Source organism: Anomaloglossus baeobatrachus, chromosome 1 (assembly GCF_048569485.1).
Source record: "Anomaloglossus baeobatrachus isolate aAnoBae1 chromosome 1, aAnoBae1.hap1, whole genome shotgun sequence".
Taxonomy (NCBI): domain Eukaryota; kingdom Metazoa; phylum Chordata; class Amphibia; order Anura; family Aromobatidae; genus Anomaloglossus; species Anomaloglossus baeobatrachus.
Genome location: NC_134353.1, coordinates 689,370,453 through 689,395,324, shown reverse-complemented (window position 1 = coordinate 689,395,324; position 24,872 = coordinate 689,370,453). Strand labels below are relative to the sequence as shown.

General features: G+C 43.0%; 1 protein-coding gene across 2 annotated transcripts in view; it reads left to right on the top strand.

The window, feature by feature from the left end:
- Window positions 1-24,872, top strand: part of PRODH (proline dehydrogenase 1) — a 184,784-nt gene that overhangs the window by 49,200 nt on the left and 110,712 nt on the right. Inside the window, exons 4-5 of one of the 2 annotated variants that reach the window (XM_075320208.1) lie at window positions 12,261-12,335; window positions 24,239-24,388. In XM_075320208.1, the coding sequence (XP_075176323.1) occupies window positions 12,261-12,335; window positions 24,239-24,388 (225 nt within the window). The remainder of the gene's footprint in view (window positions 1-12,260; window positions 12,336-24,238; window positions 24,389-24,872) is intronic. The other variant, XM_075320217.1, reaches the window with a different exon arrangement.

Below are 24,872 nucleotides of genomic sequence, written 5' to 3'. Positions count from 1 at the left end.
CAGAATGCTCCCTGATTTTCCATTGTTCCTGCTGTTAATATTCATTGGTATAGGTAGCTTTCCTGCTGGATTCATCTCTCTCCCTTTTGGATCCAGCAGGAGCTCGACTTCCACCCAGCTGTTGATTGCCAGTATTCCCTTGGTGTTTAAATACCCCTTCCTTCCTTTAGATTGTGCTGGTGATATTTTCAGTTCCTTCAAGCTGAGATTGCAATGATAGAGTAGGTGATTTGTACTACTCTGTGGTATCATTGCTGAAAGCTCTGCTGAACTCTTAACTGAGTTATCTAATGATAAGTAGTTCATACTTTTCCCCCTGTGTGTCCCACTTGTGTCTTCCCTAGTTGTTTAGTGGGGTTGACCTAAGAGCTCAACCCATCCATTCTCTATTTAGGGCCCAGCATTAGGGATACCTAGGGTCAGGTATCAGGTTCCGCACCCATGTGCCGAGCCGATCTAGGGTGGTGAGGGACTCCAGGGACCAGCAGTAGGTTTGGTCATGGGTCACAATTTTCCCTCTTCGTAGACACATGGTCTCCCTTCCCTTTCGCTGTGCGCTTAGTTGTTCCCCCGTTCCTAGCGTGACAAATACACTATCAAATGCATTGAATAGAATAAGCTGCTATTACCCCTGATGAGTCTGGGCAGCCATTGCAAATACAGATGAAACGCGTAGGTAACACATATGTTAGATAGGCAAGGGCACTTTAGGATATACGATCAGCTGTCTGACGAGCTGGCGAGGCACTCAGTACTGATACTGCTATGCATTGAGCTGTATAGCACAGATATTAAACAGATGCTATGAGTTACATCAATTTGATATGCTTGCACAGAGTGCATTGGATTGATGAAATACATGCTCAACAACATACCAACATCAGGTTAAGCATTTCTTAATTCCATTTGATGAAATGGTAATGCAGTTAATGGGTGACTATTGCAAATGTCATGACACATCAAATTAATTGCCTAATACAGGCTGTGCAGAGCATCAATATCGTATATGATAGCATAAATATCTGTAGGTATTAGTTCTTCTTTGATAGCAAGGATTTAAAGATTATGTAGCTTATTTTGGGATTATGATTATCGACAGGCTACACCTGTCCTGTTAATATCACCCTGCACTGGGAGGACTATTCTAATATGGAGTTATTTTGTATTGCATATTTAAAACACCCTGCATTAGCAAGTATAATAAATATCGTTACAGTAAGGCGGAGCAATATTTTAGGCACACACAGAGCACAAATCACTTGAGTTTATACTAAAGGATACCTTATATCACATCCCGATCCACAGCAATCATCCAAAGTATCTCAGGATGTGCCCGTGGGTCAAAAGCTGATGCATTTTCGATTCAGAGCCCTGCCCCTCAGTCTCTCTATGGCACCTAGGGTGTTCACAAAAGTCATAGCAGAGATGATGGCCCATATGCGGGAGCAAGATATTCTCATAGTACCATACTTAGACGACTTCCTGGTCTTAGGGTGGTCGGAAGAACACTATTACACTCAGATCCTGAGAGTCAGATCCATCTTGACCCAGTTAGATTTGATTCTAAATCTGAAGAAATCAAGACTGCAGCTGGTTAAGAGACAGTTTTTTTTTTCTAGGTCTACTTCTGGACTCTGTATCCCAATTGTGTCTCCTTTCATAGGAGAAGAAATACAAAACGACAGCATTTGTGACCTCAGCCGAAGACAGTCCATCCATGTATCTCAGGAAGGCCATGTTCCTGCTAGTAATTCTCACTTTGTGCATCCCTGCATCTTATGGGCTCAGCTCTGCTACCGTTGCCTTCAGAGGGACGTTTTGAGTGCAGAGGCGTTTGGGGGGGTTATTTAGAAGGAGAACTAGTGCTATCCTCACTAACTTTACACTCCCTCAAATGGTGGCTTCACTAGGACAACCTGTCAGCAGGAGTTCCTTGGATGGTTGCGGTAACAGACAGTTAACACAGATGCAAGTGCATTAGGTTGGGGTTTAGGTTGGGGAGCACACATAATGGGACACATAGTTCAGGGGGTATGGAAGTCTCAGGGGAAAATGGAGTTCCTCCAATTAAAGGGCACTCTGGGCAATAGGAAAATCCCTTAAAGAGTTGCTTTCAGTTCTGCAAGGTTACCATGTTCGGATACTTCCAGACAACAGGGTGCCAGAGCCTATATAAACCACTAGGAAGGGACAAGGCCTGATGGAGACAACTCAAGATATTTTCAGCCTTGCACAGTACCATCTTTTCTTCCTGACGGCCCTCCATATAAAGGGGAGGGAAAATTATACTGCAGATTTTCTGAGCTGGAATCAAATTAAGCAGGGAGAATGTCCGTTAACTCGATTTAATCTTTTCTCAGATTTTAGAAAAATAGGGGGTTCCAGATGTAGATCTCTTCACAAGCAGAGATAACCAGGAGCTAGAGAAATTCTGTTCACTGAACCCAAACTGCAACCCTCATTCAGTGGATGCCTTCCAAATATCCTGGGGGTTGGGCCTGCTTTACGCCTTTCCCCCTCTCCTGTTAGTTCCAGCAATTTTGAGGAAGATAAGGGAAGACAAGGCAAGAGTAATATTGATTGCTCCATTTTGGCCAAATGGATCTTTTGGGTGAGGCGGCTGTTGGTGTCACCCACTGGGTTCTACCAGAAACTCCGGATCTAGTATTGCAGGGGTCTGTGTTCCGCCCTCAAAATTCAGGCCTGCATTTCATGCAGAGACTTCTAATAGAGCATGGATTTTTTTACCAGGCTCTAGTTTCCACCCTACTAAATATTAGGAAACTGGTAACAACCAAAATATATAGTAGAATATGGAGGAAGTTTGTCCCAAGAGGGAACGTACAGATTTAAATCCATTTTAGAATTTCTCCAGAGGGGGTCGGAATTGGTGTTGGCCATTAGTACCCTTAAGGTACAGTTATCGGGCCTGGGGGCTTTGTACAATTAGTCTTGCTGACAATACCTGGGTCAGAAAATACGTTAAATCTTGTAGTAGTTCAACCCCGGTGCCTTGCCACCAGGGTTCCCACTGGGATTTAAGTATAGTGTTGGAGGTGTTAACCAAGAGTCCCTTTGAGCCCCTTCAGGACATTTTGGTCAAAAATCTCACCCTGAAAGTTATCAGCTAGGAGAATTGGCGATATGTAGGCCTTATCTATCAACCTCCCACCCGTATACTCAGATTCAGGAGGATAGGGTCATTTTAAGAACAGATCCAGCATACTTTCCTAAAGTAGCAAAAAAAAAAAAAAATCTCAGATCTCAAGAGAATTCTTCCCTCCTCCTGTGCTTCCCCACTGAATAGCAAAAAAAGAGATACTTCACACTAGACATTAGGAGATCCTTACTACACTATTTAGATACAACTAAGATATGGAGGAGAAGTCAGGCATTGTTCATATCTTTTCAATGGGCTAGCTAGGAGCTTTACAACCTCAGAGTACACTAACTAGGTGGATTAAAGAGGCCATTAGATTTTTTTATGGGGCAAGTAACGTCTCCATACCAGATGGCATTACAGCCCTTTCCACCACATCAGTGTCGACTTCCTTGGCTCAGGGGGAGGAGGTTCCAATCGACCAGATATGTAAAGCTGCAACTTTGGTCTTCCCCCCTATACATTCTTTAGACACTATAGAGACTGGATTTATCCTCCACGTCAGACTTAACATTTGGGAAAGGGGGGCTACAAGCGGTTGTCCCTCCCTAGGTATTGGTTCTATCTATTTAAATCTCTCTGGTGGTGCTGTCATGGGGGAATGGAAAAATCTTAGTTACTTACCGGTAACTGGATTTTCCAGAGCCCATGACAGCACCATTATATTCCTTCTCTCTTCACTTCACATTGCACTAAGGGTGTACTGCTTTAAGTAAGTTTATTTAGTTTTGTGATGGCATATACTGTTATCTGGAGGTCCTCTCTTGCTCTGTAACTAAAGACTGATGCGGAAGAGGTGCCACCCTTTTATTTTAATGGGTTTCCTGTCCTGAAGGGATGGACCTCTCTGGTGGTGCTGTTATTGGCTCTGGAAAATCTCATTACCGGTAAGTAACTAAGAATTTCCAAGTAGAATAACTGAGGAATGGCACAATACAGAGCTGTTAGAAAAACTGGTTCAGTGTTAATCCATGATCAAAGCAACTATTTACTGAGACATTTCAAGAGGTCTATTAAGGACACTTTAATATTATTACCGCAAATAACTGATCTGTCAAAGCTGCTTACTCATATCTTGGCACTGACTGCTACACTAGATCAGAAAAGTGATTACACACCTCTCATTCTTGCAACTATTTATTACATATTTTCATGGGACAATACTGAAGATATGACACTGATATAATGTAAGGTAGTCAATGTACAGCTTGTATATCACTGTAAGTTTAGTGTGCCCTCAACACTCAGCCATTTAATATCTAAACCCTTGTCAACAAAAATGAGAACATCTGTAAGTCAAATTGTGCACACTTAGCCATTTTCCCTCCCAGTGTCATGTGACTGTATAGTGTTACAAAGTACCAGGTGTGAATGGGGACCTTGTACCACTGAGTCATATGGGGTACATTTTGTGTTATCACTCACACATAATATCATATTGGTCACTGGAAGTTCAACATGTCACCTTTCATTCAAAAACAAACAATAAGCATCAGCTCACCCCATCCAGAAGACTATCTCCAGCACGGATCCTGGTGAGCAACCGGGGGGTACACTGGGAGTAATGTGAAAAAATTCCAGCGAGAAAATCTTCTAAAAACCAAGACTTTAATTTAATCCCTAAAAATATATATTTTCCTAACATTTACGTGCATAAAACAAAAAAAGGGAATATTCCGACACCACCTCATAGAGGTCCAAACACAATGTGTATTTTTTTATGGATTAGTTAGTCTTGGTTTTTAGAAGATTTTCTCTCTGGAATTTTTTCACAATAGTCCCATGTCACCTTTTATGGTAAAGAAGTCTTTGAAGATCTGAAAAAAAGAATTGTTGCTCTACATAAAGATGGCCTAGGCTATAAGATTGCCAACACACTGAAACTGAGCTGCAGCACAGTGGCCAAGAAATACAGCGGTTTAACATGAGTGGTTCCTTTCAGAACAGGCCTTGCCATGGTTGACTAAAGGAGTTGAGTGTACATGCTCAGAAACATAACCAGAGCATTGCTGCATATGTTAAATTGTTGGGAGAGTCAGCCTGTCAATGCTCAAACCATACATCAAACATTTCATCAAATTGGTTTGCAGGGCTGTTGCCCCAGAAGGAAGCCTCTAAAGATGCACAAGAAAGCTTGTAAACAGTTTACTGAGGACAAGCAGACTAAGGATATGGATTACTGGAACAATGTCCAATAGTCTGAAGAGACAACGATATAAACGTATTTGGTTCAGATGGTTTCAAGCATGTATGGCGGCAAACAGGTGAGGAGTTCAAAGTCAAGTTCCCTGCCTACAGTCAAGCATTGTGGTGGGAGTGTCATGGTTTGGGATGCATGAGTGGTGCCAGCTGTGAGGAGCTACAGTTCATTGAGAGGAGCATGAAGTCTAACTTGTACTGACATTCTTAAGCAGAGCATGAATCCCCCTCCCTTTGTCCCCTTGGAAACTGGGCTGTAAAGCATTATTCCAACATAAATAACCACTGCCTTGATAAAGAAAGTGAAGGTAAAGGTGCTGAATTGGCTAAGCATGTCTCCAGACATAAACCCTATTGAGCATATGTAGGGCATCATCAAATGGAATGTGGAGGAGCGCAAAATCTCAAATGTCCACCAGCTCCGAGATTTCATCATGGATGAGTGGAAGAGGATTCCAGTGGCTCCTGTGAAGCTCTAGTGAACTCCATGTCCAAGACCGTTAAGGCAGTGCTTGAAAATAATGGTGGCCACACTATCTATGCTTTGGGCACAATTTGACTACTTTCCCCAAGTTTAACACACTTGCTCCTCATTCACACCTAAGACCTTGTAACACTAAGTCCAGTGACACCAGGGAGAGAAAATTGCTAATTGGTCACAGTTTGGCAATTTTCACTTAGGGGTGTACTCTGACTACTTTACATTGTATGAAAGTGTCATAGCTTCAGTGTTGTTCTATGAAAATATATCATTAAAATATTAACAAAAATGTTAGCGGTGTAGTTACTTTTGTGATATTCTGTATCTTCTTTTGAGGTTTGGGTGAGAACCCCTTTGACATTTAATATAGCTTGCTGGGATTTTCATGTGAAATAACATCATGAACAGCAAATGTATTTCTCCATTGCTACCTTATACTTCCTTATTATATACAGTGCCTACAAGTAGTATTCAACCCCCTGCAGATTTAGCAGGTTTGATAAGATGCAAATAAGTTAGAGCCTGCAAACTTCAAACAAGAACAGGATTTATTAACAGATGCATAAATCTTACAAACCAACAATTTATGTTGCTCAGTTAAATTTTAATAAATTTTCAACATAAAAGTGTGGGTCAATTATTATTCAACCCCTAGGTTTAATATTTTGTGGAATAACCCTTGTTTGCAATTACAGCTAATAATCGTCTTTTATAAGACCTGATCAGGCCGGCACAGGTCTCTGGAGTGATCTTGGCCCACTCCTACATGCAGATCTTCTCCAAGTTATCTAAGTTCTTTGGGTGTCTCATGTGGACTTTAATATTGAGCTCCTTCCACAAGTTTTCAATTGGGTTAAGGTCAGGAGACTGACTAGGCCACTGCAACACCTTGATTTTTTCCCTCTTGAACCAGGCCTTGGTTTTCTTGGCTGTGTGCTTTGGGTCGTTGTCTTGTTGGAAGATGAAATGACGACCCATCTTAAGATCCTTGATGGAGGAGCGGAGGTTCTTGGCCAAAATCTCCAGGTAGGCCGTGCTATCCATCTTCCCATGGATGCGGACCAGATGGCCAGGCCCCTTGGCTGAGAAACAGCCCCACAGCATGATGCTGCCACCACCATGCTTGACTGTAGGGATGGTATTCTTGGGGTCGTATGCAGTGCCATCCAGTCTCCAAACGTCACGTGTGTGGTTGGCACCAAAGATCTCGATCTTGGTCTCATCAGACCAGAGAACCTTGAACCAGTCTGTCTCAGAGTCCTCCAAGTGATCATCAGCAAACTGTAGGCGAGCCTTGACATGACGCTTTGAAAGTAAAGGTACCTTACGGGCTCGTCTGGAACGGAGACCATTGCGGTGGAGTACGTTACTTATGGTATTGACTGAAACCAATGTCCCCACTGCCATGAGATCTTCCCGGAGCTCCTTCCTTGTTGTCCTTGGGTTAGCCTTGGCTCTTCGGACAAGCCTGGCCTCGGCACGGGTGGAAACTTTCAAAGGCTGTCCAGGCCGTGGAAGGCTAACAGTAGTTCCATAAGCCTTCCACTTCCGGATGATGCTCCCAACAGTGGAGACAGGTAGGGCCAAACTCCTTGGAAAGGGTTTTGCACCCCTTGCCAGCCTTGTGACCCTCCACGATCTTGTCTCTGATGGCCTTGGAATGCTCCTTTGTCTTTCCCATGTTGACAAAGTATGAGTGCTGTTCACAAGTTTGGGGAGGGTCTTAATTAGTCAGAAAAGGCTGGAAAAAGAGATAATTAATCCAAACATGTGAAGCTCATTGTTCTTTGTGCCTGAAATACTTCTTAATACTTTAGGGGAACCAAACAGAATTCTTGTGGTTTGAGGGGTTGAATAATAAATGACCCTCTGAATAAACTTTTCACAATTTAAAAAAAAAAATAAAAAAAGAAATAACATTCTTTTTTGCTGCAGTGCATTTCACACTTCCAGGCTGATCTACAGTCCAAATGTCACAATGCCAAGTTAATTCCGAATGTGTAAACCTGCTAAATCTGCAGGGGGTTGAATACTACTTGTAGGCACTGTAAGGTCTGTTCACACTGCATTTGCAATGCTAGTTGGGAGGATTTCCCAATGCATTTCTATGACAATTCCCTAACGTATGTCATTATAGAAGCATAAAGTGGCAGATGTCGCCATGTCTCATCTCAGAGACCTGTCCAAAGTAAAGAAGGCTGAAACCTTAACAAGACGCAAAAATTGTAATCTCAACACTAGGCCAAAAAATCTGGAGACAAATTTATCAAAGGTTTTAGGGACTGATGAGATGAGTGACTCCTGTGGGCCCTTGGCTGGATCAGTAACGTTAACAGAACTCCACTTGGACTCCGCCAGAAAGGTGGTGTTAGGCTACTGCTATGGGTTGGTATTATTAAAGATGAGCTGGTTGGACCTTTTCAGGTTGAAGATAAGCGCCAGACAAACTCCCAACCTACTGCCAGTTTTTCAAAGACAGTTTCTTCAAGTAGTGACCCAGAAAAGTCACCATCTTTTAAGAAAACCATAATTTTTATGATTGACAATGCTTCATCACATGCTTGGTTAGCTAGTAAAGGCTTTAAAAAAAAAAAAGAATATTGACCTGACCCCTTCCTGAGCAGACCTAAACTCTATTGAGGCTCTTTTAATAAACAGTAAATTAAGGGTGAAGGAAAACAGTACACCTTTCTGAACAGTGTCTGGAAGGCTGTTGTTGGTGTTGCTCAAAAAGTTGATGGTCAAGAGATTAAGGGCTTATTCAGATTTCAGTATTTGGTCAGTATTTCAAATTAATTTGTAAACCAAAACCTGGAGCTGAACAACTAGAGAAAGTGTATTTTAGAAATATTTGCACCACTTTTAACCCACTGAGATACTATACAAATATTGCCCTAGAATCATAGTCTAAAGGTACCGTCACACATAACGAGATCGCTAGCGAGATCACAGCTGAGTCATGTTTTCCGTGACGCAGTAGCGATCCCGTTAGCGATCTCGTTATGTGTGACACCTACCAGCGATCAGGCCCCTGCTGTGAGATCTCTAGTCGTTGCAGAATGGTCCAGGCCATTTTCTTCAAAGGCGATGTCCTGCTGGGCAGGACACATCGCTGTGTTTGACACTGTGTGACAGGGTCACAGTGACGGCTGAGATCGTTATACAGGTCGCTACTGCGACCTGTATTGTTCCTGCATCGCTGGTAAGATCTGATTGTGTGACATCTCACCTGCGACCTCCCAGCGACTTACCTGCGATCCCCATCAGGTCGCATCGTTTTTGGGATTGCTGGTAAGTCGTTGTGTGTGACTGGGCCTTAAGAAACTGACAGACTCCATGAATGGAAGTCTTATTTAGAAGTGGGTCTATATTCTTAACAGATACATTTTTATGATCTTTAAAAAAAAGATTTGTTTGCACATTAACCCTAGAACGCATACCTGGGGCCTCGCAGGTCTGCTAGGTCATTTGTTTTCTATGGTAGATTGAATTGCTTGCGCGTTCTAGGGTTAACTTGTTAGGTTTATTCTTTTTACAGATAAAAAGAAACAATTGATATCGTAAAACTTAACTTTTGATTTAGTGTTGCATAATAATTTTGTTCACTAAAGCGGGCTTTACACACTGCGATTTCGGTCCCAATATCGCTAGCGTGGGTACCCGCCCCCATTTGTTGCGCGACACGGGCAAATTGCTGCCCGTGCCGCACAACATTGCCCAGACCCGTCACACATACTTCCCTGCCCGGCGACGTCGCTGTGACCGGCAAACCGCCTCCTTTCTAAGGGGGCGGTCCGTGCGGCGTCAGAGCGACGTCACTGAGCGGCCGGCCAATAGCAGCGGAGGGGCGGAGCTGAGCGGGACGTAACATCCCGCCCACCTCCTTCCTTCCGCATAGCGGCCGGGAGGCAGATAAGGAGAGCTTCCTCGTTCCTGCGGCGTCACACGGAGCGATGTGTGCTGCCGCAGGAACGAGGAACAACCTCGTTACTGCTGCAGTAACTATTTTTGAGAATGGATCCCCATGTCACCGATGAGCGATTTTGCACGTTTTTGCAACGATGCAAAATCGCTCATCGGTGTCACACGCAACGGCATTGCTAATGCGGCCGGATGTGCATCACCAATTCCGTGACCCCAACGAGTTCGCATTAGCGATGTTGTAGCGTGTAAAGCCCCCTTGAGGCTGGACTCACACGACCGTATTCTTAGTCCAAGAAAGAATGTTTGTTTGTTTTTTATTTTGATCAGACTTTTTTTTTTTTTTTCTTTTTTTTTCTTGAATGTGCAGAAGTAAAGAACAAAAAATGTCTCCATCTTCCCCATTCAATCAGTTGGTGAAAAGATTGGGAAAGATAAAACAGAGGCACAATCCTAGTGCAGAACATAAAGGCAGGGAGGAGAATACTGGTGACTAATGGATAGGCTCGCCTGGGCCAGATGTGCACAATTGAGCGGCAACAGGCAGGTAATCATCTGACTATTACCTGTGTATATATATATGCTTATTATGGGTCTTGTGTTACATACCTCCCCTGACGAAGCTGCTAGTCAGCGCAACGCGTTGGGCCATTTCCCTGACCCCACTCCTGCTCCTTGTATGATTCATGCAGAACCTCTTTAACTGCGCCGGGCCCGGCTGGTAATTGCGCTTTTTTGCGCCCATGCTGCATGCATGATTGACTTACATGTTCAGGTTATTTCTCCTTTACATTTGACTCATATGCACTGTGTATGGGCGCAGTGCCTCCTTGCCCTGCTTGTGTGTATAATCTTGCCTGCCTAGGCATCCCTGGCACCCTGGCCATAGATCACTAAAAACAACCAGTGTGACTGGCGACCTCTGTTTATATGATTGCAGTGGAACGTCCTGGCTGGGACTTGCTGTTCCACACACCTCATTTCTAGCTATATGTTTTTATGCAACCATATTTTGCTACATTTATCTACATTGCTTTGAATACGTTGCTTAGGCAGCATTGTAGGGGCCGGGTTTATACATCATTGACATGGGCGCAGTTTTTAGTCATGATATAATTGTATGACTATCTATTTGAGGACTCCATCTACACTATATATACCACTCAGGCATTAAGTGTCATATTGGTTATTTGTCCTTGTTGATTAAGAGGGTATTCTTTGCATGCTATATATTGCTGACTGTGTTATCATATGGAATGTCACTTATTTCTATGGGAGCATCAGTGTGGTCAGATGTTATATGTATATTTTAAAGGTTTTTATGATGTCCTTGTCTGTCCCCCCCCTTTTTTGACCCAATAAAATTTATTATATTCAAGATTAGACGATTCTGATGTGCGCCTTCATATATGTGTGCCTTCTTCTTTTTTTTGCTTGCGATGTGCACAATCAGTCACAACACTGATAAAGGCATGGATGAGACTGCTGCACAAAGCCAGTACAGGGATAGAAAAATGAGAAGAGAAGACAAAAATTCCAGCGATAAATAGGCACTGCCACAATGTGGATCAACAGAAAATGGCTTTATTTTAAAGCCACTTTCTGTTGATCCACATTGTGACGGCGCTTATACATGGCCGGAATTTTTGTCTGTGAAAATTGTAACACTCTCTTGTCATCAGAGTGCGGTCTGATTTTTACTTTTTTCACAAACCCATAGACTTGAAAGCCAAGTGCGATCCGATTTCTCTAAGCCAAATCGTGCATGCTGCTATTCTATCCTCGGACTTCTTGTTCTAAGGAAAGAACATCTGATGTGCTCAGCCTCATTGATTAACAATGGGCTGAGTGTGATCCATAGTGTTGTTTTTTTTTTGTTTTGTTTTGTTTTTTGTTTTGTTTTTTTTGGGATCACACTGACGGAAAATACGGTCATCTACATGAGCCCTAATAGTTGCTTAATAATTATGCCCCTATACATGTTCACCGAAGAAAAACAAAACCTCACTTTTTACTTTCAAAAAATGTCAGGGTTAATTATCATTTCGGATAGACAGAATTGTACAGTAGTTGTTCCATAATTAAATTGACAAAAAATTCCTAATTGTGCACTCTGTGTACTATACTATTGATTTTATGGAAAAAATAGACAATGTTACTAGTTAAGCATATGTGACTATAACCCCTTCATTGAGCTCAGTAGAGTTTAACTTTTTGTTACCTTTCTTTGTTGCGAACATACTATTTTATTTTTTTTATTTTTTTTCGTTTTGTTTTGTTTCAAGGACTACCTTTTTTTTTTTTTTATTTTTTTTAATGCCAGTCTTGCAGTTGGACTAATTGTTCTAGAAAAGGTGATACATGACAAACCTAAGAAATGTATGTTAAAAATGTTTGCAATCTATAGCCTACTTCAAATTCCAGTAGAATGTTACATAAACTGATATGACCCAGATTTTATTTGTTCTTCAGATTATAATATGTATTAATAATTACCAGGTCTGTTATTGAAGACGGCTCCAGCATTGCTGCATGTCCTTCATACGATACTTACAGAAAGCAGCAGAACTTCAAGTCAGTCTGCATGCCTATCGGCTTGATCTTGTTTGCTTGTGTTTGAGTAGTGATATTTGGTTTTCATTGCTACTGGCTGCATACATCATCTTCAGACTCTACTCTGCTGTAAAAAGGGAGATGTTTTTATACCTCACGGTTTATTACACTAAACTCTGTAAAACTCTGGATTTTCCCAGCCATTATAACGATAACCATTTCATGTCAGGAGATGTAAATTAGGGCTCCTAATACAACAATAATAAATATGGGGATTTATCAATGGGCGCTAGGTATTTTACTTTTCTGGACTTTAGGCCTGATTCATAAGGACTACTGGTTCCAATCCCATAGGGAGACTAATAAAAAAAAAATCAAATTACCCCCTTTTTTTGAGAGCACGTGAACATATGGTTCGTAATCTAAACAAAACTACATACGGTAAATTTGGTATCAAAGTACACTGTTGATCGCGTTGATGATATAATAATAATAATTGGGGTGTGTTGTAAAATTACTGACCTCCTATGAAGACCAACCTCAGGCTTAACTTCATAGTTACAAACTTGGAGGACACAGATGACTTTCCACAGCCCCTGGTTGTCATAACGGACACCCCACCATCGCGTTGCTACAGGGCTGCTGAGCATCCAAAGGGACTCCCTTCTGCATTTCAAGCCTTTAAAATTCTATTGCAATGATTCACAAATACATTCACAGAAAACACCCTACATTAAAACGTTACTTTTCACTTTATACCATTTAAAATCCGATCATTCCAAAATGGAGACCTACTTATATGCAAACATTTAAGACAAAAGTATACACACAGCTACACCATTATAGGAAAATACAGGGAAGGGAAATAATCCCTATAATACCCTAGTTGGCACAAATAGCACGCCGCTCAGCAACGGCTGACTCTTGATGACCCTAGTGTGGACAGTGTGTGGGGAGGGGGAGGTGAACTTGTCAATCTAATAAACTGAGGATGTACTATAGTATGTTCAACAATGCAGTGTTCCTTGTCAGACATCCAGGTAGATATCCATCAGAAAAATGTATTTGCAACAAAATCCAAAGGTATTATCAGATTAAGCAGAAATAGTTAACAATGCCTAAATGTGCTGAATGACTGTTGATCAAACTCTCAAGCAATAATAAGTATGTTAAACTAGAGTGAGGGCAAAATAAACACTCGGTTCAGACAGGTATAGAACAATTCCAGGGGTCCATAAAGGACTGTAAACTTGAGTAATATTCCAGAGATGTGAGCGATTTTCAAAAGAGAAAAAGGTCTAGCTCTAATCTGACATAGACCAGGGAAAGCCCAACCCTATAAGAGCAAGAGGTCACTTTGGAAATATCTGAAGAGGAAAAAACAGGCCAAAATGGGGGAAAAAACGGGTTCTGAGACTATAGACTACCACAAGAAAGAGGGCAATCAATATATACCCCTCAGTCTCTGCATCCACTGGTCCCTGATTGTCCTCATCTATTTATTTATTTTTTTTATGGAGGGGGGGTCAAATTTTGGCCCTTATGTACTGAGGCAAAGAGTAATGGGCCAATTCTATACATCGTGAACCTCACTGGCAGTTATAGAATTAGATACCTATCCCCATACCCTTTTATCTATCTAATGTGAAAAAGATCTATTCTTTCAAAAGGTTTTGTCATTTGTTCTGACAACTCGGTTTGAATTTGGCTAAGTCAAAAATGTCAATTTATTTATACATAAATTGAAATGGAAAAAAAATCTTTGTTACATGAACAAGCCTATAGTGCTTCCTTTATCACTCAGGAGGTGTTATAACTTTGACTAAACTGTGGGAAGAGAAGTCTAGATTACCAGGTAAGGGATCTTTCACCATCTTTTAAACGAAGTACTAAGATTCCCCCTGATACTGAATTTACTAATATTGACATTTTCACAAATTAGTCACTGACTTATTTAAAAAAGCTGTATATGGCTATAAAAACCTTCTAATTTATCGCACGATGAGAGGAGGACCCAAGACAAACTAACCTCCAATAAGGACCTTATTGTGAAGACCTCAGACAAAGATGGAAATTGAGGTGCCTTGCAGCTTCAAATAAGTTTTCTTACCACTGCATTTCGGCACCAGAACTGTGCCATTCTCAAGGTCAAGAAAACAAATTTCGTTTGTCATGAATTGAGGAGCACCTCAGTTGTGCTCTTTTTAAACTGTACTGATCTATTGTTTATGCTTTTGCCCCCTCTAGAGCTCTTCAATATTCTGTGCATTGTCACTCATGGCAGTAGTTAATTGCAGTCGATGGGAAGCTACCAAGAGATTTGCTGCTTGATGCACTGAATTAGCTCATCCACGGTTATGGCTCAAGCTGTAAAATCACTTGTATGAACAAAAAAATGAGGGTGGTTGGGTGGAATGAATATTGTGTCCTGTTGTTGGGTAATGGCTTTTGAGGAAAATGCAGAAGAAATGTAGGAGGAGATGGTTTACTGCAGCCTAGCAATGGAAACAGACATGGCTCCCAGCTGTGGAGTCTTCATCACCTGTCCTGATTGCAGTGGTGTGTGCTACAAGCAGAAGTGGTGGATGAGTATACAGGTGATGATGACACTGACCATGTACTACTTGAGGCTTGGCCTGGCTGGCAGAAAGAAGACTAAGGAGATGGAGGATAACTTGAGGCTTGCTTTTCCCAAATTAGCAGGTGGTAATGTCGCTTCATGTGGTGATAGAAAGCTGTAGTTCTTAGTCTTCAAGAGCCTGGTAGACCACAACTTATTTTCCTTTTGCAGGATGCTAAAGATTTCTCTGTTGGTAACTGAAAAGTACCTAAACACCCCAGATAACCGCACATACGATTTTCCACCACTACAACCAGAAGTTTCAGGTATTGCAGAGCCTCCTTCACCACCAGAACATTCAGCATCATCTGCTCCTAAGCCAATCACAGAACAAGCAGCTTTTTCACCAGAGGATCTTTTCACCTCCGCTGTGTTTCACCCAGTACAAAGGTGTCATATTTTCCAATAAATCAACTGAGAAGGTATTTCTGGTGAAATATCTGCCTTAGTCCCCTAAGCCATAGTATCCTGGGAGTTAAATGACTAAACAATTGATGTCATTGACTGACTTGTAAGTCAGCTATGTAAAACATTGTGTTCTGGTGGTGACTGAGGAGGAGATTTAGAAGAACACTGACTCATATTATCATACCCACAGAGAGGGGCGTGATAACACTGAAATAGGGTCAGCTAGTCAGTTGGTCAGTATTCAGCATATATTCAGGTCCTATCAGAAATAAAGCTTTAATATTAAGCAATAATTAAAGTCCTCATAGAACTAATGTTTGGCTGCATGCATCAGACCTTTTAAAGACTCCGTTTTCTGGTAAAGCCAAGTACAGATGACTGTTCCAGCTCATCTGTCTATTTTATGACCCATTTGTATCTTGGTCATGGGGCTCATACACCCACTGACCCAGCAATTTTCAAGGTCTCATATTTGCTGAATTCTTTTAAAATATCATGAAGATTTGCTGTGTTATCTTCACCCCTTCACCACTTGGTTATTTTTTTTTTTATTTTTTGTTCTTAGTCTTTCGGTTGCTTTTTCCTCCCTTTCTTCTAAGATCCATAACTTTGTTTTTTACTTTAACGGCAATATAGCCATACGGGGGCTTGGTTTTTTGTGGGACATATTGTAATTTTGAATGACCGCATTCATTCTGCCACATATTGTATTGGAAAAAAGGAAGAAAATTCCAAGTGCAATTTGTCATTTGTTAGGACGCCACATGACCGCATGGTAGGAGTTTCTCCTTTGACCTCTAAGGGGACAGGAAAAGCAAGAGGTTAAAAGTCCCTCCCCATCCCCACCTCCTCAGTGTTTTTCCTGTCCTTGTACAGGACGGATGCAATTTCTTACCGTCGGGATGTACGGGGTCCAGGCGGATCGTGGGGGCTCGCTGTCTCCTTCCGGCCTGTCAAATAGCCCCTGGCTGAAACCTCTCAAGGAGAGGTCCCTCAGCCTATTGGTAGAGCGGGAGCTCCCGGCGCCAGCCGCTTCCTACGGAATGAGGGATCTCTGTCCTGCAGCACGGCCGCGAGGCGCTTCTGGGTCTGCACACACCATTCGTTCCAGCCTGGCACGCAGGGTGGAGCATGCGCAGTTGAACGCCTTACGCATTTCTGGTTCTGGATTATGTCGGCGTCCCGGGATGCGGCATAAGATCCAGAACGGAGCTCAGGAGGCAGGACCAGGACCTGAAGTCACCCTAAATGGGTAAATAAAAACCTCAGGGAGGGGGCCTTGAAATGCTGTCGGAATCTTTAGTTAGGTAATTCAGGCTGCACTATATGATGGACGAGGGTGACAGGTCGGACGCCAAATCCCCTGATGGGTCCCAGGTTCACGTAAGTGCCGGTGCTTCGGGGTTCTCCCGTAGTGGAAAAGGTGGTGTCAGACTCAGTCTGAGCCTTATATATTTCAGGACTCTTCCTCTTCTCCTCCCCCCCCCCTCCCCCCTGCAACATCCCTAAAAAAGACGCAAAGGAATTAAAAAAAAAAATATATCATCTGGCAAAGCTAAACGCTGCGCAGTTTGTAATACAAAACTGTCAGAGTACTACACGAAACAACCTTGCGAAACCTGCATCGCTAAGTTTAGTTTCAGAAGAATAAAAATCCCTCCGGACGGATATGAGAACAATGATCCGGGAGGAGGGGCAGTCAGTTATTGCCAGCACGTCATCCCAGCAGGAAAGTCGGGATAAGCCTTGTTAGAGACAGAGACATGAGGTAGATGTATTCTCGGAAAATGATGAGCCTTCCTATAATTCCGAATCCCAGGTGGAAGATGAGACTGCGGGACCGGTCCCAGAGGAAGGAAGACGTTATCTCTTTTTTACTCTGGTGATACGGATGACCTTCTTAGAGCTGTCAGACAATGATGGTGGAGGAACCAGAAAAAACGAGATCTGTCCAGGACGAAATGTTCGGGGGGCTCAGGTCACAACGCCATAGTGTTTCCCGTCAATCAACACATATGAGCTATGATCATGGAGGAGTGGCAGGAAGCCGAGAGGAAGTTGGTGATTCCAAGGGACTTCAGAACTCGCCTACCTTTCGAACCGAACGTTATTAAGGAATGGGAGGATGTCCCTAAGATCGATGCTAAGGTGGCAAGAAAAACCGCTATTCCATTCGAGGACTCTTCCGGTCTTAAGGACCCTATGGACAGAAAGGCTGAGGGCCTTCTGAAAAAAGCATGGCAAACCTCAGCAACAACTATTAAAACTAATATTGTGGCCACTTCGGTGGCCAGGTCCATGTCTAGGTGGTTAATGACCTAGACACCCAGGTTAGGGATAAGTCTCACAGGAAAGCTATCCTGGAATCCATTTGCCTACTAAAACTTGCAACACGGTTCATGGCTGATGCCTCGGCAGAATCCATCAGATTTTCTGCCCATAACGAGGCCTTAACTAATTCCGCTCATCGCTCATTATGGTTGAAAATGTGGTCGGGGGATAGTGCCTCTAAAAACAAACTGTTCTATAACATTTTCTGGTATTAGTTTTTGGACCCGCGCTAGATGACATCCTTGAGAGAGCCTCAGCTAAAACAGGTGGATTCTTTGAGGATAGACCTAGTCGGGGTCCTCCTTCCCATAGGTTTCGGTCCTTTCGGGGACCAGATTACAAGGGCAAAGGTAAAACGGGTAGATGGAGTTATTACAAAGAGGGTAAATATCGGAACCCCGCTTTTCACACCAGAAAGAAACAGGATCGATCCTGACGCCAGAGCTGTTGGCGGTAGACTGGGGGTATTTCTGGAGGAATGGAAAAAAATCACATCCAATCCTTGGGTCCTCCAGGTGGTGTCACAAGGGCTCCAGATATAATTCTCTCTGGTTCCTCCCGACAGGTTTCTTCTTACAAAATTCCAATCAATGACCTTGTCCAACAGTCTCTGGTCAGAAGTCACAACGCTATTACTCACCCAGGCCAGATGTCCTGTTCCAGAACAGGAACAATTTCAGGGTCATTATTCAAGTCTATTCAGTCTTAAAACAGTCGGGCGAGGTTCGCACCATTATCAATCTGAAACCTCTAAATCGTTTTGTTCACTACAAAAAATTCCATATGGAGTCCATAAGATCCACCATTCCTCTATTAAAGCAAAACTCAGTTATTGCCACGATAGATTTAGAGAGCGCTTATTATCATATAGCCATTCATCAAAACTGCCAAAAATTCCTCAGATTTGCCCTAGAGAAAAAGGGGACAATCTATCATTACCAGTTCCGGTGCCTTCCCTTCGGCCTGTCTTCCGCTCCCAGAACCTTCACCAAAGTGATGGTGGAGGTGGTCTCCCACCTCAGAACAATCAATGTAATCAAAGTTCCATATCTGGACGACCTACTACTCTTGGCAGACACACAACAAGAGTTGTCTCAGAAGGTGGCTGTGATTTTATCACAACTCCAGACACTGGGGTGGATTGTGAACACTCACAAATCCAATCTACAGGCAGAATCCAAAAAGTTTTTCTTGGGAATCCTTCTGGACTCAGATGCAAGAATGTCCTTCTTACTATCGCAGAAAGTGGGGTCGATCCAGGACAGAATTGTAACTTTCCAACAACAGCAGAAGTGCTTAATTCGGGAAGCAGTGAGGGTGTAAGGTCTGATAACATCATGCATTCCCTGCGTAAGATGGAGCTAGTTTCATTCAAGACCTCTTAAGAAACTAATTCTTTCCACTACCATCCGAAGTCGGTGCTCCTTGACCAACAGGACCACCTTAAACAGCAGGATCTCCCTTCCGGTTCGGCTCAAACATTCTGGCATGGTAGGTGAACAAAGAAAACCTGAAGGTTGGAGTTCCCTGGTACTGCTCGTCCTCTGTTACGCACATCACAGACTCAAGCCAGACAGGTTGGGGGGCACAAGTGGGATCCACTTACTTCCAGGGAACATGGCATGGCCAGATGACAAACCAATCCTCCAACTTCAGAGAATTGAACGCAGTCTGGCAGGCTCTCAGCCGAAAACAGCACTTGTTTCTGAATCGACATATCCGAATTCTCTTGGAAAACGTCACGACTGTGTCCTTCCTCAGACACCAAGGGGGTTCCAGACATCTTCCTTTACAGGCGTTGGCACCGAAAATCTTTCGTTGGGCCGAGAAATCTGTACTGTCCATATCAGCAGTCCATCTGAAGGGCTCGGACAACGTATTGGCAATTACCTCAGAAGACACACAGTAGATCCAGCGGGATAGGTGCTAGACGACAGTGTTTCAGACTCTAATCGACAGGTGGGGGACTCTTCAATGGGACCTATTCGCCTCCAGGGAAAACTCGAAGACAAAAAAGGTCTGCTCTCTAAATCCAAGAGAGAGACCGACCGCAGTGGATGCAATGTCGCAAACCTGGGACATGAGTCTGACACATGCCTTTCCCCCCTTCCATTAATTCCCAGGGTGCTAAGAAAAAATCCAACAGGACAGAGCCAGAGTCATCCTCCTTGTCCCATCCTGGTCCCCTATTGTGCCATTCCACAGACGTACAAATACGCACAAACACACACCCATTATGCTCACCTTTCCGTTCCATCGCCAGCCTCCTGGAACTTGCAGTTCGCCGGTACAGGATGTGTATCGGGTAATGCAAAATCGTTCAAAAACGGTGATCGTTGACACGTCGCTACTTTCCTTAATATCGCTGCTGCCACAGGTACGATGTTGTTCATTGTCCTGTGGCACAACACATCACTATGTGTGACACTGCAGGAACGACGAACATCTCCTTACCTGGGTCCACCGACTATGCGGAAGAAAGGTGGTGGGTGGGATTTTACGTCCCGCTCATCTCCGCTTCTATTGGCCGGTCGCATAGTGACGTTGCTGTGACGCCGAACGCACCTCCCCCTTGAAGGAGGGATAGTTCGGCGGTCACAGCGATGTCACTGACCAGGTATGTGCGTGGGACGCTGCCGTAGCGTTAATGTTCGCTATAGCAGTGATCACCACATATCGCTGGAACAACGGGGGTGGGTGCTATCGCTCGCAAAATCGCTAGCGATGTCGCAACGTGTAAAGCACCCTTTAGAGCGGGTCAGAGCGCGGTGGATGTACGGAACCGGAAGTGTGCGTGGGGAGTATTTTGCTCGTATAGCGAAATACTCGCTAACTGGGTTACTCGTTAAGCGAGGTTCCATTGTACAGTATTTATTTTCAATGGTGCAAAAGAGGGGTGATTTGAACTTTTTTTTCTTTTTCATATTTGTAAATGGTTATTTTTTTTTTTGTTAGACCCCTTAGGTGACCTGAAGCTTATACTCTGATCGCTTCTGCTCGTCTGCTGTTCAGAGCAATTCTTCATCACTGCTCTGAACAGCAGAAATGCTGATCTCCTGTGAATGCCAGCGCTCACAGGAGCTACCTCGTGACAGTGGCAGGGGTCATCAGATGATCCCTGGCTGTCATGACAATCCATCGGCACTCCGTGGCCACGTCATGGGGCTGCCAATGGCAGCACAGAATGACTCGCTCCCCCCTTGGTTGGTTAAGAGGCCTGGGTGGATTGGAGATTGGAGAGATCAACCGACATGCAAGCCGGCAATAAAGGGATACACATGACCTTTGATGTACCTGTACCTCATAAGTTATGAAGGGGTTAACAGTAGTCAAAGTAATTTAAGCCTACCCTCTATGTCAACTTTTGAGTGTGTGTAAAATAATATTATATAGTATGCTGAAAAAAAACAACTTCAAGGGTTATTCCCAAGTCTGGAATTTTGCCCCTAACCATTGATTGGCGAATAGTAACTATTCATGTTCGGGTTATTCGTAACGAATCCCAAAGTATTATCCCGGTATTAATCAGAATAACGAATCTAATACAAGTCAATAAGGAACCCGTGGATTTTTCTTGCCGTGGCGTGTACCGGAATAGTACTTGGTATTCTGTAAGTATTAGTCGAACATGAATAGTTACTAATCGCCCATCTCTACCCCTAACCAAAGAGTAAGAGCTAATACAATGGCTTGGTCTACAACGGCGACTTCTTATCCGCTCTGCTCTGTAGACTGGACAGACGACATCATGCTGATTAACATCAGACTCCTTGTTGCCTGAGTGGGGGAGCTGGCTGTCAATCCGCACGACATTAGCTGTCCCACCCAGTCTGTAGATCAGATGAGAAGCCGCCTCTTGATTGACGCGACGTCAATGGAAGCAGCTGTTGTGTGTAGGCGAAGATTGGTTTCGGGCACAGCGGGAAGGTAGGTAGCAACTACCTACATGTTAGTGCTTGGGACCCCCCCCCACCCCACTTTTTTTTTTTTTTTATTATTATTATTATTATTATTTATATATAATATGTGTCCCAGATATACCCCTTTATAGCATTGGCAGAAATAACGGAGCCTGCTGGCCAACTACTGCAAGATTATACAAAATTTAATCACTTTACAGGATACATGTACCAGACTAATTAGCTGTGCATTTTATATTGTACGGAGTTGGTTGGTGCAGAAAAAAAAAGCAAACTGATCATCACCTTTTAATAAATGCATGCTGGAACACTGACTTGAAGAGACATGTATAACTTTGCCGCCTTTTAAATGCATTTGTTACATGTCCTATACTTCTGCCACGAAAAGCAAATCAGATATTTATTGATCAGACTATGCTTTTCGGAATAGTATTTATTCTTCAGGCCCCAATAGCGTCTTAACACCTAAGGAATTGGAAAATCTATTTAAACAGAAGCCTGTATTTTCTAATAGACCCAATGAATCCTGTAAGAAATATACTATGTAATGATATTTTCCTTTCTAATATAATCCCATTTTAATTTCTATTAGAATAGAAAGCTAAGCGTTACACTTCAGTACATGGCGGCAGTCTGTGAATTATCACGCCAGCCAGCACGTAGGGTTTGATAAGGTTTTGCTGCAAAAAAGTTAGCTTTACAAACTGCATTGCCAAGGGAAGCTGTAAAGTCCAGCCTTAATAAATCACCCATTTCTGACCTGTCTTAGCCGGGCACCAAGGGAGCCTGAAAAATATATATATTTTTTTTTTGCAAGGGCAGGAATGAATGTATAGCTCTTAATCACATTTGTGGACACAGTAATAAATGAAACTATGTCAGTCCTTTCGACATTTTGTAATGTGGCCAAAACCAATAACCTTGCTGATTATGACTTTTTAAAGGTTTGTTTCATGTCACTTTCGGTCCCTGGGTCTTTTCCTTATATATAGTAGTAGGAAGTACATTACAGTGGGGCTGGTTGGTCTTCCACATACAATACATAGGTGCAGCTGCAGAAGTTATTTAGGGGGCTCTGCGAAGACCTTTCCTTATACTTTATACAGCTCACCTTTTGGCTTCTGATATATAACTCCAGGACAAAATAATACCGAATTTAGGAGCAGTTTGGTCATATGTTGCCTATGAACAATAAAAAGGAAACCTGTTTAGGATGAGTCATTTTGTTTTACGGTTTTACCCAAAGAGAGTAATAAGAAATATATATATAGCTCAGATCGAAACCACAAAACTGATCTTGATGGCTTCATTTTAAAATGGCTTTTTCAATAAAAAAAAACACAAACTGTCATCCAAAAAATGTAATGGAACAATTAAAATAATCACGATATAATCACGATAATGATTGTTAAATCCTTGACACAACGCTTTACGGTTTCCCCTTAGTCTTTGTATATTTGTTTAATTTTATTAAGACTACTGCTACCAGTCACTGGGCAGCACCAATAACTGTAAAGTACGGAATATAACCATTGGTGGGAGGCCTTAGGAGCATCGTGGGGTTAATGTGTATTTGCTTGGGGGTGTGTGTGTGTGTGTGTGTGTGTGTGTGTGTGTGTGTGTGTGTGTGTGTTTTTTTTTGTTTTTTTTTTTATTTTTTTTTTTTTTTATTTATTATAGAATAGATTTGGAAACATTCTTTTCAGGAACTAAACGGAAAACTAATTAGAGGCTATACTAACTCAACTGATGTAGTTTTGGTTTGCATATTCTGAGGACATTATAGTCTTAGCGGTACTTTACACTCTGCGACATCACTAGCATTTGCTAGCGATGTCGAGCGCGATGGCACGCGCCCCCGTCGCACGGCCGATATGTGGTGATAGCTGCTGTAGCAAACATTATCGCTACGGCAGCGTCACACGCACATACCTGCTCTGCAACGTCGCTGTGACCGGCGAACCGCCTCCTTTCTAAGGGGGCGGTTCGTTCAGAGTCACAGCAGCGTCACTGAACTACCGCCCAATAGAAAAGGAGGGGAGGAGATGAGCGGCCGGAACATGCCGCCCACCTCCTTCCTTCCTCCTTTTCCGGTGGATGGAGGTAAGGAGATGTTTGTCGTTCCAGCACCGTCACACATAGCGATGTGTGCTTCTGCAGGAACGACAAACAACATCGTATCTGCAGCAGCACCGATATTATGGAAATGAACGACGTGTCAACGAGCAACGATTTTGCACGTTTTTGCGCTCGTTGATCGTCGCTCATTTGTGTCACACGCTGCGATGTCGCTACCGGCGCCGGATGTGCGTCACTAACGACGTGACCCCGATGATATATCCGCAGTGATGTTGCAGCGTATAAAGTACCTCTTAGAGTAAGAGATGAAGAAACAAAGTACCCTGTACTCCCCTCCTCAACTGGTGCCGCTCCTCCATACTGGCTACTGTGTTGATCGCTGTTCTACTAACATTAACAATGTCAGGTGATGGCTCTACCAATCAATGTCTGATGATCGGCTGCAGCCTTCACTATCAGTCTAAATGGTAAGCGCCTGAAAGTTCCTAATGTTGAAGGCAAACAAAGACTACTTTCTTCATATCATTTCTATGTCACTCATTCTACAATACCCTTTGTTTTTCAAGGTACGGTGCAACGAGAGAAAAAATACCAAGTCCAGCCTGGATTTGGTGACAGACGTGGTGGGGTCATCAGTGCTAGAACATATTTTTATGCTGACGAAGCAAAATGTGATCATCATATGGAAACCTTTTTGAAATGCATTGACGCTTCTGGTGAGTGTATAAGCCATAGTATATAAATATTGTGATACTGTCGGTGATCGTCGTAGACATTTTGATTTGTAAAAACTTTCCACCTGTATAGCACAGAGCCGTAACTACTGTACGTAACTAGACTTTCTCATTCAGAGAAAATATTTTAGTTTGTTGCCCTGTATTTAAATGCTTTTCTCAAGGCATAAGGGCACATGCACTTGTTGCCCATTTCGAGCAGTACCCCTAATTTTAGGGTGTCAATCTTTAACCGTAATGCTTGCAATTACCGTATTTTTCGGACCATAAGACGCACTTTTTTTTACCCCAAATGTTGGGGGAAAGTGGGGGGTGCGTCTTATGTTCTGAATATGGCTGCGGGGAATGAGGGTGCTGCCGTGGAGCGGGCCATCGGGGGCACGAGCAGGCTGCAGCAGCCTGCCGTGACCACGTGGGCCTGCTCATTTAATATGCACGCCCATCATCTCTCAGCGCTGAAGTCAGC